This window comes from Macaca mulatta, chromosome X (assembly GCF_049350105.2).
Source record: "Macaca mulatta isolate MMU2019108-1 chromosome X, T2T-MMU8v2.0, whole genome shotgun sequence".
In the NCBI taxonomy this organism is placed as follows: Eukaryota; Metazoa; Chordata; class Mammalia; order Primates; family Cercopithecidae; genus Macaca; species Macaca mulatta.
The window spans coordinates 114,655,782-114,671,334 of NC_133426.1; the positions used below are offsets into that span (position 1 = coordinate 114,655,782).

The window sequence follows — 15,553 nt, forward strand, 5'->3', positions numbered from 1 at the left end:
TGTGGCAATTCCTCAAGGATCTAGAACTAGAAATATCATTTGTCCCAGCAATCCCATTACCTGGCAATCCCAAAGCATTCTAGATCATTCTACTATAAAGACACATGCACACATATGTTTACTGTGGCGCTATTCACAATAATAAAGACTTAGAACCAACCCGAATGTCCATCAGTGATAGACTGGATAAAGAAAATGTGGCACATATACACCATGGAATACTATGCAGCCATAAAAAAGGATGAGTTCACGTCCTTTGCAGGGACATGGATGAAGCGGAAAACCATTATTCTCAGCAAGCTATCACAAGAACAGAAAACCAAACACTGCATGTTCTCACTCATAAGTGGGAGCTGAACAATGAGAACACATGGAAACAGGGAGGGGAACATCACACACTGGGACCTGTTGGGGAGTGGGGGGCTAGGGGAGGGTTAGCATTAGGAGAAATACCTAATGTAGGTGATGGGTTGATGGGTGCAGCAAACCACCATGGCACGTGTATACCTATGTAACAAAACTGCATGTTTTGCACATGTATCCCAGAACTTAAAGTATAATTTTAAAAAATGCCTCAGCAGAAAAAGGAGGGAATAGATCAAGCAAGTATAGAAAAATGTTGATGGCTTTTGAAGCTGGGGGATGGACACATGGGGCTTCATCATATTCTCTAGTTTTAAGTATGCTCAATTTCACAATAAAAATGTTTAAAATTGCAATAGTAACATATTTTCACTGCAACCAGTTTTTTAAAAAGCCAAAATGCATAAAGCAATCATTTTTAAGTTTTCCTTGCCCTCTTTTCACACAATCTACGGCATAGCTTATTTTTATACCAAATCCATTTTTATCAAAGTCCTATATCCCCATTCTCAGGACTAGCCTAGTTTTCTCCCATGCCCAATTTATCTTCCTTTTCGTTACATTGTTTGAAGCTCCTCAGTGAGGAGAATGTGATGACAGGGAAAGATCCAGGTGTAAGAGCTAAGCCATATTATTGTTTAAAGACAGTCTGTGGGAAAGTGGCTGCTAAGGAGATGCATTCTTTATTAGAAAATATATTTGGAATCTGGTACTGAGGATGTGAGATCTGAACTCAGTAAGAGATCATAGATCTGAATTGCTACAGTATATTCAGACCAAAGTAGCTGAATAAGTTAGCTCACTATCCAAATAAGGACAACTTAGCCTTTTAGGTTCTAGATGAGATTAAGAAGAATGATCTATTCAGATTTTACAGAATGGAAGTCATTTCTGAGTAAAAACTTAAGCCTTTAAATTATTTAGAAACATTATTATGTACATACATATACCCAAGTTATAAGTTCCAAATCTACCACAAATAACCAAGAAAATATCCTGGAAGTATCAATTGTAAATGATAAACTCTCAAGTGTTGAAGTGCCAGCTATCCTATAGTAAGATGAGTAAGTAGAGACATAAATCAAAACCTGAATTTCAGCTTTTTGGGAAAGAAGTACTTTTTAGGAAAGAAGTACCAGACCAGGGTAGCAACTTGGAGTTGGAGAGGAGTAGGGATGGAAATCAATATTTATTGAATTCCTACTATGTTCCAGGTAGTGTACTAAGACCTTTGTCTCTGTTATCTCATTTGATTCTCACAACTACTTGTGAGGTAGGTAACATTGTTTCTATTTTACCAGTCAGAAAGATAGCTCAGAGATGTTAAGTGACTTGTCTGAAGTCACTTGGCTTTCAAGTGTCAAAGCAGGAATTCAGATTCAGGCCAGCTTGGCTTAAAATCCAGATTTTTTTCCACTCTACTCTGTTGCCTGAGTGGAAATGGAAACTTAGCACAGGAAAATCCTCAAAAAAAGGGAAAGGTGGTTTTCCTCAAAAATAAAAATAAAAATAAATTTTAGCTACAAAGAGAACAACAATAACAAAACAAAACAAAACAAACAAAAAACAGGACAGGTTGGAATGGAACATGGTAGAAGCATTGGCCTTGGAGTTAGGATGCCCAGTTTGGGTTGTAACTCTGTCATTTGCTAGCTTATATGACTTTGATAATTTACCTCTCTAGATCTCAGTTTCCTCATCCATAAAATGCAGACAGTAGTGTCTACCGTATCTAATCAGGTTGTTGTGAAGATCAAATATAGAGATCAAATATATCTGAAAGCACTTTCTAGGCCAAGCCAGAATAACTATACAGCTACAATAACTATACAGCTACAATAACTATACAACCATAATTAATTATTTCTTTTACTAGCAGTAACAATGTATTAAGATGGTCAGATTTTTGGAATTTCCCAGCAGGTTGAGATTCCTTCCTGTTTGTTTCATACATTCTTTTTTTTTTTTTTTTAAGGAAGAGTTTCACTTTGTCACCCAAGCTGGAATGCAGTGGTGCAATCTCAGCTCATTGCAACCACCACCTCTGCCTCTCAGGTTCAAGTGATTCTCCTGCCTCAGACTCCCGAGTAGCTGAGATTACAGGCATGCACCACCATGCCTGGCTAATTTTTGTATTTTTGATAGAGACAGGGTTTCACCATGTTGGTCAGGCTGAGCCTAAAACTGACCTCAAGTGATCTGCCCACCTTGGCCTCCCAAAGTGCTGGGATTACAGGCGTGAACCACTGCGCCTGGCCCATCCTATTCAGGACCTCCAACTCCCTTGGGGTTTTCCCCATAGAAACCCGTTCGTTTATTTCTTGACTCACGAGGTAGTTGAGACCCCTGGAAATATGTTCTCAAGACCTCTTTGTTGCCCAGTCACAGAGTTCAGCGTTGGGTATTATTCTGAGGCTTCCCTTCCCTCTGATGCTTGCAAACAGAATTCCTCTGGTCCTTGTCCTTCAGGCTCTTTCCTGGTACTTCTCTATCTTATTTCCCTACTCCCTCAGCTTAGAAGCAACATAGGCTTTTCTTCAGCTATTTTCACTCTTCCGCTTGGGCCCTTGCTTCTTCTAGTGGGCTGGAATCAGACTGTTTTCTGTCTGCCTAGAATCAGATTTTTTCCCTTTTGTCATCCAGAGTTCCCTGTCTCAGAAAGAATGACCTCTTTCTCAGAACAATGCCCTTTTCAACCTTAGCTATGAGAGTTCAAATTTCCCTGGCCCTCCCAGTAGAGATTCCTTGCTCTGTATATATACAGGGAGTATCAGGATGGTGAATCCATCCCTCAGAAACAAATGTCTTGGGAGGAGTGCTTATGTCAGACTTGAGTACAGAGAGTGGCTAAATGCTCCCCACAATCTGATCTGAGACTTAAGAAGGCAGAAACTTTCACTGGCTTGACTTGTTCTCCTCCCCTTCCATAATTTCTTGGTTGTGAAGGCAGTGAAAAGGACGGCCTTGGAAAAATCCCGGGACTAGAAATCAGGAAACCTGGGTTCTGGTGCTGGCTCTGTCACCCACTAGTCACATGAACTTGGGCAGAGCAGCCTGTGCAAACCTCTGTTAGACTGCCTGCTCTTCCATGAAGGAATTTCTTGGTTACAGGCTGTTTCCTTGGTTGGACTAGAAGCTTCCTGAAGGTAGCAGCCATAGCCATGCCACAATCATTTTGGAAACTGCAGTTTCTAACTGGTCTCTCTGGCCCATCCTGTTCCCCTCCTATCCATTTTCCACATTGCTGTGGGAATGAATTTGTAAAATGCAAAACCTGTCATGTCACTCCCTACCACAAACCCTTTAATGGTTCCCCCATTGCCTTTAAAACCCATTATGGTCTGGACCCTACCTACCTCTCTAGCATGGTCTCCCAGCCCTTTTTTCTGTCTTAGTCTTCTCTGCTGTGAATCTCCCCTTCCTCTAGCTAACTCTTAATCATTCCTTAAAAATATCACATCCTTAGGAAGACGTCCTTGACCATCTAAGCTCCCCACTTGACAACTGTTGGTTAAATCCCCGTCTTATAAGCACCCAAAGATTATCCTTATTACATGATAAACCTCTTTTGTAGCACTCCTCAAACAGGTAACTGCTCAGTATCTGCTTCCCTTCTCATCATAAGATTCACGAGATGATGGCAGAGGCCTTATCTGTCTCGTACATTGCTAAGTGCTTACTAAAATGCATAGCACATAATAACAGTAAAATTTGTTTGATGGTAATATGAAATGACCTGTAAGGTATCCACATGACTGCTTCAAGAATTGGGCGTATCCTCCACGGTAACAGTGATGTCTGTCTATAATCTTTCATGTTCTTATGGCTTTCTGAAAAGCAGTGCTATTATTGAAATATCTCCCATAAACATTATAAAACAGTAAAACAGTTAATGTCCTTTTGATCTTGTAATGTAGTATTACACAGATCTTCTCACTTCATGTAAAAAACATGATCTTTGTCAGTGCTTCTTTTTACTGCTAGAATACGAAACTGAATTTTGCATATTAGCTGAAATATTACTAGAATGTTTTTGTTTTGTTAATATCTCAGGTTAACAATCTGCTATTTGATTCTTTAACCTGTCTTGAAAAGGTATATATATGTCTCACTATTACTTAAAGAAATTGGGTAGCTGATTTGAGAATACACCATTATTTTAACTTTTTAGTTGATTCTATTTTTAACATGAAAATAAACAAATCAATTTAAAACTTTTAAAAAGGAACGATTAAGTAGATATATTTTATCTTGTTTTTGGAGGAATGTCAATATTGTGAAGCACTTCTCCAAATCCTTTTAAGAAGAATGTGAGTTAACTTATTAATAGTAATATGTTCACAGGGAGTAATACGTATCACTGGGAGATAATAATATGTACTATATTACAATATAATATGTAAGTGGAAAGACAAGTGATAGACTTGAGTCTGTCTGGCTCTGTTTTATAAGCTGCATACACTGAACCTCATTTTATTCATCTAAAAAATAGGATGATAGTATGTACTTTGAAGAGTTATTCTGAAAGTTGAAGATATAAAGTACTAGCACATCTAGTGATGCCCTTTTGCCATCTGTACTTTATATGCTGTTCATTCATTCCACAAATATTTAAGCGCATTTCTGCATTGGGCCAGGCACTGGGAACATAATGGTGGACATGGCACCTGTCTTCACAGAACATACACTCCTTCGATTTTCCGTCTGTAGGAGTACTGCTCAGCTCAGCCTTCACCTCCTTCAAGAAGCCATCACCCATGCTCTAAGCCTCTCTCCCTGCCTCCCTCATCTGGTTCAGATGTTCCTCCTCTGTGTCCTCAGAGTAACCTGCGCATACTTTCATCATAGCACTTCTATATACCGATTTGTCTCCCCATCAGGCTAAGCTCTCAGGCCGAGTATGGTGTCCTATCCTTTTTTTTTTTTATACCCAGCTCATGGCTTGGTACACGAATAGGTACTGAGAAAGGATATTTGGATAAACAGTGCCCTCTGGTGGCCAGATGTTGTAAGCACAATCTTTTATGCATCATAAGGGTGAGTAAAGCCCAGGTGAGTAAAGCACCTAGGAAAGGCAACTTTTTCTTTAAAACAGGGAAAGGACATACTTCAGAATATGTGGTCTCCTAGGATCTCCTAGGTCTCCTAGAGATGTTGTTATTCCAACATCTCTCCAAATCTTTACTAATTCAGAAAACAATATTTAAATGACACAATAAAGGAAAACTATTTTGAGTGTGCAAAAAGAAAATGAAAGAGAAATTTGTCTCATGTAATAAAGAAATGTAACATCATATACAATTTTTCATAATACCTTTATTTCAAGGCCTACACACATTCATTCATTCAACAAATATTTACTGAGCATCTACTGTGTGACAAGCACTATTCTAGGTATTAGGGATACAGTAATGAACAAAACAAAGTGCTTAAACTTAAGGAGCTTACATTCTCATAGGAGGAGATGCACAATAAACAAACATATTTTATTAGGGATTATAAGTATTACGGATAAAAATAAACTAGGTTACAGAGTGGGGTGAGTGTGTGTCTGTGTGTGTGTGTGTGTGAGAGAGAGAGAGAGGACGCCATCTGAGCAAAGGCCTGAAGATGTATTAGAACTTCAGAGAACTACAGAAATGCTGGTTGACCAGGCCTGCCTAAAACATTATGGGACTTTAAGAGAGTTTTCTTTCTTTTTTCTTTTTAAAAATAAGTTTAATCTTATGTAAAAGTTGCTAAAATAATACAGAGAGTTCCCTCATACTATTTAACTAACCTTCCCCAATGCTAACATCTTATATAACTACATAACTATCAGAACTAGGAAACTGTCATTGGTACAATAATTCTATTGAGCAAACTATAGGCCTCATTTGATTTTCACCAGGTTTTGCATGCACTCAAAATTTTTTTGGGGGGACCGGGCGGACAGTTCTATTAATCGTATCACATTTATAGATTCTTGTAATCACCTCTGTAATTAGGACAGTATTGTTTTATCATCCCCCAAAAACTCATTTGTGCTACTTCTTTATAGGCACATCTGTCCCCCAGCAACCACTGATATGTTCATCATTACTATAATTTTCTCATTTCTAGAATGTTACGTAAATGGAATCACATAGTAGGTAAAATACTGTGATTTGCTATGTCACTCATCATAATGCCCCTCAGAGCCATTCGATTTGTTGTGTACATCAATAGTTTTTGATTTGTTATTGCTAAGTAGTAGTCTACTGTGTGAATATTCTACAATTTGTTTATATGTGCCCACAGTGAAGAGCATTTCAGTTGTTGCCAGTTTTTTGCTAATAGAAACAAAGCTTTTATGACCATTCATGTAAGGTTTTTGTGTGGACATAAATGTTCATATTTCTAGGGTAAATACACAAGGATGAGAGCTAGAGAGTTTTATTTCTTCACAGGGATTTATAAACAAGTGCCATGCTTCACAAAACAAGCAGTAGATTGGAAAGAACACTGGATAGGACTCAGAAGATCTGGCTCAAGCCTTGCCCTGTCATTTAGTAGCAATGTGATGTCGGATAAGCCTCTCCCCTCTCTAGGTCCCATATTTCTATCTCTTAAGTGATGGAGTAGAAATCGATTATTTCTTCAGTCTTTTTAAGATCTAATTACGGCCGGGCGCGGTGGCTCAAGCCTGTAATCCTAGCACTTTGGGAGGCCGAGACGGGCGGATCACAAGGTCAGGAGATCGAGACCATCCTGGCTAATACAGTGAAACCCCGTCTCTACTAAAAAATACAAAAAACTAGCTGGGCGAGGTGGCGGGCGCCTGTGGTCCCAGCTACTCGGGAGGCTGAGGCAGGAGAATGGCGTGAACCCGGGAGGTGGAGCTTGCAGTGAGCTGAGATCCGGCCACTGCACTCCAGTCTGGGCGACAGAGCGAGACTCCGTCTCAAAAAAAAAAAAAAAAAAAAAAAAAAAAAAAAAAAAAAGTCTAATTACATGGTTCTGACGAGATAGAAAGGAGGTTTCTGCCTCATTTCACAAAAAATTGTATAGCTATGTACATAAAATACCAGATGAAAAACCTAGGTTATATCTCCCATCTTTTTCTTCCATGTTCTAAACAGTTACGCAGTGGCTCACACGTGTAATCCTAGCACTTTAAGAGGCCAAAGGTGGACGGATCACTTGAGGTCAGGTGTTCGAGACCAGCCTGAGCAACATGATGAAACCTGTCTCTACTAAAAATACAAACATTAGCCGGAAATGGTGGTGCACGCCTATAGCCCCAGCTACTCGGGGGCGGGGAGGGGGGCGGGGACTGAGGCAGGAGAATCGCTTGAACCTGGGAGGTGGAGGTTGTAGTAAGCCGAGATCACACCACTGCACTCCAGCCTGGACAACAGAGTAAGACTCCATCTAAAAAAATAAGACATAAACAGTTACTTTGCCTACAAAGAGACTATTGGGGAGAAACCAACTAAGCCTAAGTCTATAAAAGCTGGGTGGCTGTTCCCTGAGGAGAAAGGACTCCAAAATCAACACAGAATTGCCACACGGCATAATGCCATTCCTCAGGCATGTATATGGAGCAGATTGTCCTCACCCTCTGTCTCCATTATTTTTATTAGTTAGACATAGGGTAAAGTACATGCAAAATATATGTGTGTATATATATGTGTGTGAACTGTCTATGCTTTTAAAATATGTTGTATTATGTATTTCTCTACAGGTACTATTTTTTTTTCAAAAGTCAGGAAGGAAACACACAAAATATTTGCAATGGTTAACTCTAGAGATTGTGATTGTCGTGAGAGGCAACTCTAAAGGAAAAAGAAGTATATGTTTGTGAGCACAGCCTCTCTCTCTCTCTCTCTCTCTCTCTCTCTCTCTCTCTCTCCCCCTATCTCTCTCCCCCTCTCTCTGTCTCTCTCTCTCTCTCTCTCTCACACACACACACACACACACACAAACGCACACACAGTGGTTAAAATCATAGACATGAGACAGACTGCCTGGGTGCAAATCCTGGCTCTGATATTTACTAGTTATATGACCCTGGGCAAGTTACATAACCTCTGTTTTCTCAGTTTCTTCTGTAGAATGGGAATGGTAATTAATAATAGTGCCTACCTCATGGGGTTAATGGGAAAAGTAAACAAGTGAAAATACATGAAGCAATTAGAATAGTGCCTAACATGTGGTAAGCACTATAAAAGTATTAACTCTTATGTACTCCTCCCACAAGCTGATAGAAAACTTTTCTCTCAGTCTATGTCTATCTGAAGGCCTCCCATAGCATGAGTCCCTGAGCCCAATTCACTAGGATAGTTATACTTCTAGAAATGGCTTGGCTGCCACCTCCCCATCCACACTACTTTTCTAACTTTAACAGCCAATCTCCCAGCCACCTCTACCCTCCTAATCCCTCACCCACTCCCTGGCCAAAAAAATTACACACCAAAGCTGTACATTGCTTAACTATGTCTCAGTAATTTTTTTGCCTGCTAAACTGTAGTTACTCCAGTGCAGGTGACTAAAAATTCTACTAATAATTTCATATATTCCTTGCTCCTTTAAGTGACCACCCTCCCTCAGATCTAAAGAAACAGCTATAACCAATTTTTTTTAAATCCCTGCTTCATTTAGTCATAGTTACATAAAGCTGGAAGGACCATCTTTGAAATATTGCAGTGTTTACCTTTAGAAAACAAAAAAGAAGATGGTCTCTTCTTCCTCTTCCTTTTATACATTTGAAACTTCCTGATATAACAGGGCTGTAGTGCTGGTGGTGATCATGATGCTAGTGCTAGTGGTAGTGATGTGCATGTATGTGTGTGCATGTGAGAGAGAGTCGGGGGGGTGGGAGAGAGAGAGAGAGAGAGAGAAGGATCCTTAAAGTGTGATCTGGGTTAACACCTTAGCTTTGATGCTGCCACAGCAAATGCTATGTCTGCTTCATACACATTGTGCTTTCTTAAATGCATCATTTTAAGAAAGTAATGAATTCTTTGCAGCTCAGTAAGGTGACAAGGCTGTTCATAACAATTTCTTGATAATTCATCAGATGTCCAATTTACCTCTCACTTTTCCTTCTCATTTCCTTTGCACAGAAAGTGACTACTTATTAAATAAAGCCCAACTCAGCCTCTTTTTTCTGTTATGGAGTCTGAGAAGGTGGGATAGTGATCTCCTGAGTGGTCCTGAACAATAATGGGAAGTGGAAAGTGTGTTGTGCCCCCCTCCCAGTTCTTCATGTACTGTGTCTGCCTTCTCTCTTCACCTTGCTCTCAACTAACATGTCAATTAACAATTCTTAAGGTATTACTATAGTGCTAAGATCCTGACATTTTTATCCAAGTACTTTCAGAGACTCAAAATGACAGCACAGCTCTCCATAATATATCTCCAACCCCTGTTTCTAGCCTTATTTCCCTCCATTGCATCTGTCAGGTTGATCTACTTTAACCAAACACATTTTCTATTTCCCTGCTTATGCTTTTGCTCATGCTATTCATGTAATTCATTCTGCCTAAACTTGTCTCCCCTTAAGCTCCATTTCTACCTGCCCAAGTCTTGTTCATCCTTGAAGACCAGCTCAGATACATGAAACTTCATCTAATCCTCTGATTGTCCTTTTCCAAATTTTCTCTTTCCTATGATCTCATACACCTTTGATTGTATTCTATTATGTTACTTGTTTTGCTGGTCCTTAAATTATAATTAGTTGTATTCACACTCATAGTCTCTACTAGACTGTAAGTGCCTTGAAGGCAAAAGCTGAGTCTTTCTCATCATTATATCCCACTCAGGGAAACCCAGCACTATGCTGGATACATGTGGGATATACTGTGGTATGTGGGAGACACTCAGTAAATGTTTGTTGAAATAAAAACTTCCCCAAATGATCTTTAATGGAAAATTTCACAATATTCTGGTGGAAGGGAGATCTATTTGGACAGAAGATTTCAGAGAATAAACTAGGTTGGCATTTACTGTGAAGAGTGGAGAGCACTGAGATGGAGAAGCCAGGGAGGAATTCCCTGCCATATAATAATAATTATTATTATAATTATTGCATTTCACTTGAGTCTGGATATATGGGATCATCTATTTCACATATCTTGTTCCATCTGAACAGGAAATCTCAGTGCCTTCTGAGCTCCTGTGCAATGCTTTATAGTATAGATGGATGCGAGTAAGCTGAGGGGAAAGTGGAAGTGGGGAAGTTATCATGGAAGTGGGGTGGAGGGAAGGCTGATGAACTTTAAACCCAGGAATAAAATACCTGTAGAATGAGCAATGGGAGATCTCCCCTGCCCCCTCCCCACCAAAAATAATCCTAACTATCAAATAAGCTCTCTGAAAGAAGCTAAGGGTAAAAAGATATAGCCCATTTGCATTTCAATACAGAAGAGAAACAATTGCCAAAATGACTTTTTGCAGTTTCTTAAATCTTAGCAACTTATGGCTTTGGTGAACTCCCACCTATTTATTTCCTTGTACTGAACAGTGGTAAAGTCCTTCCAGCAGGGGCATTAGGTGTTTGTATTAAAGATAGGTGGAAATTGGGGAAGACTAGGTCTTACTCTACAGTCAATCTTTGGGCTGGGAGGTAATAGGGTAGGATGGGCAGTTGGAAAGAAATATGCAAGTCAAATTTTTGCTGCCTTAAGAAGAAAGTAAAAGAGCAAAGAGCAGAGAGGAGGACCTGGAGACTTACCAGGGAGCCCGTGTTGCCTAGTGTTTAAGACTTGGAAAATTGAGGCTAAGACTCTTAGTCATAAACATCACAAACTGCCTCCCAAAAGTCTTTTTGGGGTGGGTGGATTTATACAAGTAGGTTGCCAAAATTGACCTAATGGTATTTTCAAGGAGGATAGATTTTTTTTTCCACAGACATAAAGCCATTTAGAGAAAACCACTAACCTGATACAAAGAGCAAATGTCAAAGAGCTAGGGTCTTCCACAAACCAACCAACCAGCCAAGTATGCTTATTAAGGTAACCCAGTTATTTTCAATTAAGCGTTAATAAGCAAGTGAAATACCTCAATGTATTATGTTTTCAAACAAAGAAAATACCAGGGGCTTTCAAATGCCTTCCAAGCAATTTGAGTTGTTTTATTCACATCACGAAGACCGGTTTTCCTTGAAGTATTTCCTGTTCAGAAAACACTTAAGGACCCTGCTCTTCTGTTGTGCTTCTTGACATGAAAAGATTTTAATGTCATTGCTTTACCTTTAGTTTGGAATTTTGCCTCTTCAGTCAACTTTTCACTCTATTAGTTGTGCCTGGTTTTATCTCCCCTGATGTGACTGTCCAAAAAACATTCCTACCCTAGCTCCCTCATTTCACCTTATATTTTCTCTACAAAATACACCCATGGGAGTATATTTTATAATGCTTGGCATTCTTATTTTGATTTTTTACTGTGCTAAATCAGTCAATAAATGTTTGTTGTAAGGCTTTGTACCAGTTATAATGGGAAAGATAAAGTAGTGTAAAATCTTCCCTCAAGGAGCTTGCTGTCTAATTGAAGATATGTAAGCAAATGAGTACTTCTTATATTAGATATTTCCTTTCTGTTTCTGACATTTTCCTTGGCTAGCCCCTGTCCACATCACAATAGCCTCCTAAATAGTCCTCAGGTTTACTATTACCCTCCATCAAATCAGTCCCTGTTCATCTTCTTAAACAAGTTCACTGTGGTACTTCTCGCACCACCTTACCTTTCTTCCCCTCAAAAATACTACTTAACGATACCATATTGCCTAAAAGTGAAGTTCAATCTCATTTGCTTGGCTTGAAATTTCTCTCCTTCACACCTTTTTAATCAAAGTCTTATTCCATCTTTAAGGTTTAATTCAAGTTCCATTTCATCCACGCCTCTTTCCTCCACTTACCCACCAAAAGTAATCTTTCCTTTTAATTTCAGTAGATTATAGTCTATATCACCCATTCAGTATTTAATTTATGCTACCTTGATTGGTTTCTTTTATATGTATATGGCTCTTCCCCATCCAGATTGCAAATTTTTTGAGGGCAGGGCCTTAGCATAATGCTTTGCACAGAAAAGATGCTTGATAGGATGTTTGGTAATGAAGACATTATTTTTCCTGGCTTCAGAGTAGAGGAAGGATTTATGAGGATGGAAAGGAAATATTCTGGAGGTAGGGAGATTAATTAAGGAGGTTTGTGCAACAATGGTCCTATCACAATAGGTGATAAGGGCTTCAGCCTATTGGTTCCTTGGCTCAGATCCTCACTATATTAACGAAGAACTTTGTTTGTTTAAGGGTAGTCACGTGAAGCAGTGGGAGTGGAGAAGGAACAAAGAAACCTGTAACTGTTTGCGATCAATTGGTTGTAAACACTACTGCACTTGGACCAGCCACCGAGGAAATTTAGCAAGATTAAAAAGGAAAGGAGGGAAGGACTTTGGGACTCCTGTGAATTTATGTGGGGACAAAGGAGAAGTAGCAGTCAGAGTTTACTGAACCTGAGTAACTGCAATAATGATAGTAGCATTGACACAAAAACAGGAAAATCAGAGGTGGAAGCCAGATCTGGAGAGAAGGCGGTAAGTTTGTTTTTAGACTTACTGAGTTTAGGGTAACTTGAGTAACAAAGTGAACATGTCTAATGAGGAGCAAAAGATACCTTTTGTCACATTTAATTCAATCCAACAAATAATTACGGAACATCTACTATGTGCCCGTCATGATACTGGAGATAGATACAGTCACATAAGACAATTCTTGCCCTCCACAACTCGTGATGGAGTGAGGAAGACAGACTAATATGATAAAATATAGGAAATGGTATAATTGAACTATATATAGAGCATGTGAGAATATAAATAGGGGATCAATTGTTTGTGTCCAAGCAAGTGAGAAAAATTACAGAAGCGATGATCTTTGAGAAGGGCCTTAAAAGATAAGTAGAAATGTGTTCAATAAACAGATGGGGAAATGACTTTCCAAGTAAAATAATAGTCTAGGGCAAAGGCACAGGACATGAAAGTGCATGGCATTCTAGGGGAACAACAAGGAGTCTGAAGTGACTAATGAGAAAGGGATGACAGAATAAAGATGGATGATTTGAAAGAGATGACGATTTTCAGAAATTGAAGAAAAGGGTGTTGTTACACTCAGCTGGAGAGCAGCCTATGTGTAAGGTTAAAGATGTAGTCTCTAGTGTTGAACTCTCTCAGCCCAAATCTCATCTCTGCTACTTACTAATTGTGTAACCTTAAGCAAGTCACTTAATCTCTCTGTGCTTAGTTTTCCTCATCTGTCAAATGCAAATAAAGGTACCTACCTCAGGACTGTTTTGAGGACTGAGAGTGCCAATATATGTAAACTAATTAGAGCAATGCTTGGCATATAGTGTTATGTAAAGGCTAGTCCAAGGATTACATTTTCAGAAACAAGGTACTACATCATTGTGTACTACACCAGTAGCCACCTAAAAAAGAAATTATAAATGGCAAGTGTCTAAGTTTCTAGATACTGTAAACAAGGACCCAGAGAAAACTAAATGAATCTGTTAGTCTCAGTTAAAGGAGTTCATGAGCTGGTAAGATACCTGCCTTGGAAACGTAGATCCAATTTAGGGAAAGGGTGAGGTGTCTGAGAAAAAAAAGTAGAATGGCTAGAGTGCCATTCAGAGTAAGTAGAAACCCCCATTGTGGCATTGCCCTAGAAAATGGAAAAAAGCAACATAAGATTGTCACTCACCAACAGACATATTTTATTTCAGTTAAGTAGGAAACAGAAAATTAGCCATCAGGGGGCTTCAAGTATGAGAGAAGGGGTAGTAGGGTCCAGTGACAGGTATTTTGCTTGGGTTGGAGAATTTGGAGGAACCCTCTGAAGAGGGATAGCAATTGGAGATGCAGCCCTACCTTGCTAATGAAGCACATCTAGCCCCTTGAGTTTTGATGCTCTCAAGTAACCCATTGTCTGTTCCTCAGCCTTCTAGAGCTCTGCTCGAGTGATCCTTGAATAGACTCTTGGAATGCTTGTGCTTCCCTGTATGACTGCTCTGTGTGCTGCTGAAATGGAACTGAACCTCGCCCGCCCACCCAGCCAGCCCAGGGGTTTCACTTGACAGAACTCGGTTTGAATTCTGGTTTTACCACTTACTAGTTGTGTGATTTTTGAGCAAGTCACTAAAATTCTCTATGCCTCAGTTTCCCCGTCTGTGAAATAGGAATAAACATGGTTCCGATATTGTAAAATAGTTATGATAATTACATGAGATAATTTACCTATGAAGTGCTTGGCAAGTTAAGTACTAAAAAGATGTTAGTTCCTTCCTCCTTCCTTTCCTGTTATACTTGGGCAGCCCGCAAATCCCCTGCTCTCATTTTAGCCCCTCCTGGGGGCTCTGGTAGTTTTTTTTTTCCCAACCCTGACTTTGCAGTAAAGATGTTTTGATGTAGCCAGTATTCCAAAATAGGAAAGGTATTCAGACACTGGACAGCCCAAGGTGAGAAATATCCACTAAAACACGACAACTATGTGAAAAATATATACACATGAATATATGTTTAATGATCTATTTAATGTGAAAAATTACAGGGGAACAAGGAAAACTGAAAACATTTTTGTTAGCACAATATATTGTTGTAATGTTTTCTTAATATTTTGCCTGTGGAGGATACTCTTTTCTTTACATACCTAAATCTCCTTACCCTCTTTCCAAAAGAACGGCAGGAGGAAAGGGTACTGGAGTAAAGGGAATTGTTCAGTGGGAATAACATGCCCCCATCTCATCTGTCCTTCTGCCCAGCCTTCCATTAACCATCATGATCTACCAGAGGCCTGGAGAGCTTCCTAACTGTGGTGCTTCAATGCCCTTGCATCATTAATATCATCATCTCTACCCTTCTTCTAGGAGTGGATCTTATGAGGGAGGTATGGAAGAAGTTGTGCATGCTTAGCTGTCAGTCCGAACCTTTTAGAGACAGCAGGGGACAAAGGCAACAATCACTGTGTAATACTCTGAAATTTCTTGGCAGGTGAACACTGCTATGCATGAGGCAAAACTTATGGAAGAATGTGACGAGTTGGTAGAGATCATCCAGCAGAGGAAGCAAATGATCGCTGTCAAAATCAAAGAGACAAAGGTAAAGCACAGCACTTCAGTGAATCCAAGGAAGAGCTGACTTTACAGATATCAAAATTTGGTGCAGATGATTCCGGTTTGAT

At 39.5% G+C, this 15,553-nt stretch overlaps 1 protein-coding gene and 1 long non-coding RNA gene across 7 annotated transcripts in view; one reads left to right on the forward strand and one right to left on the reverse strand.

Annotated features, from left to right (window-relative positions):
* Positions 1-15,553, forward strand: part of MID2 (midline 2) — a 96,897-nt gene that overhangs the window by 58,095 nt on the left and 23,249 nt on the right. For all 6 annotated transcript variants that reach the window (XM_077988269.1, XM_015127967.3, XM_015127965.3 and 3 more), the window contains exon 4: positions 15,364-15,471. In XM_077988269.1, coding sequence (XP_077844395.1) covers positions 15,364-15,471 — 108 coding nt within the window. The remainder of the gene's footprint in view (positions 1-15,363; positions 15,472-15,553) is intronic.
* The window catches only part of LOC144338486 (uncharacterized), a 51,690-nt gene that overhangs the window by 4,244 nt on the left and 31,893 nt on the right, over positions 1-15,553 (reverse strand). The window lies entirely within an intron of this gene.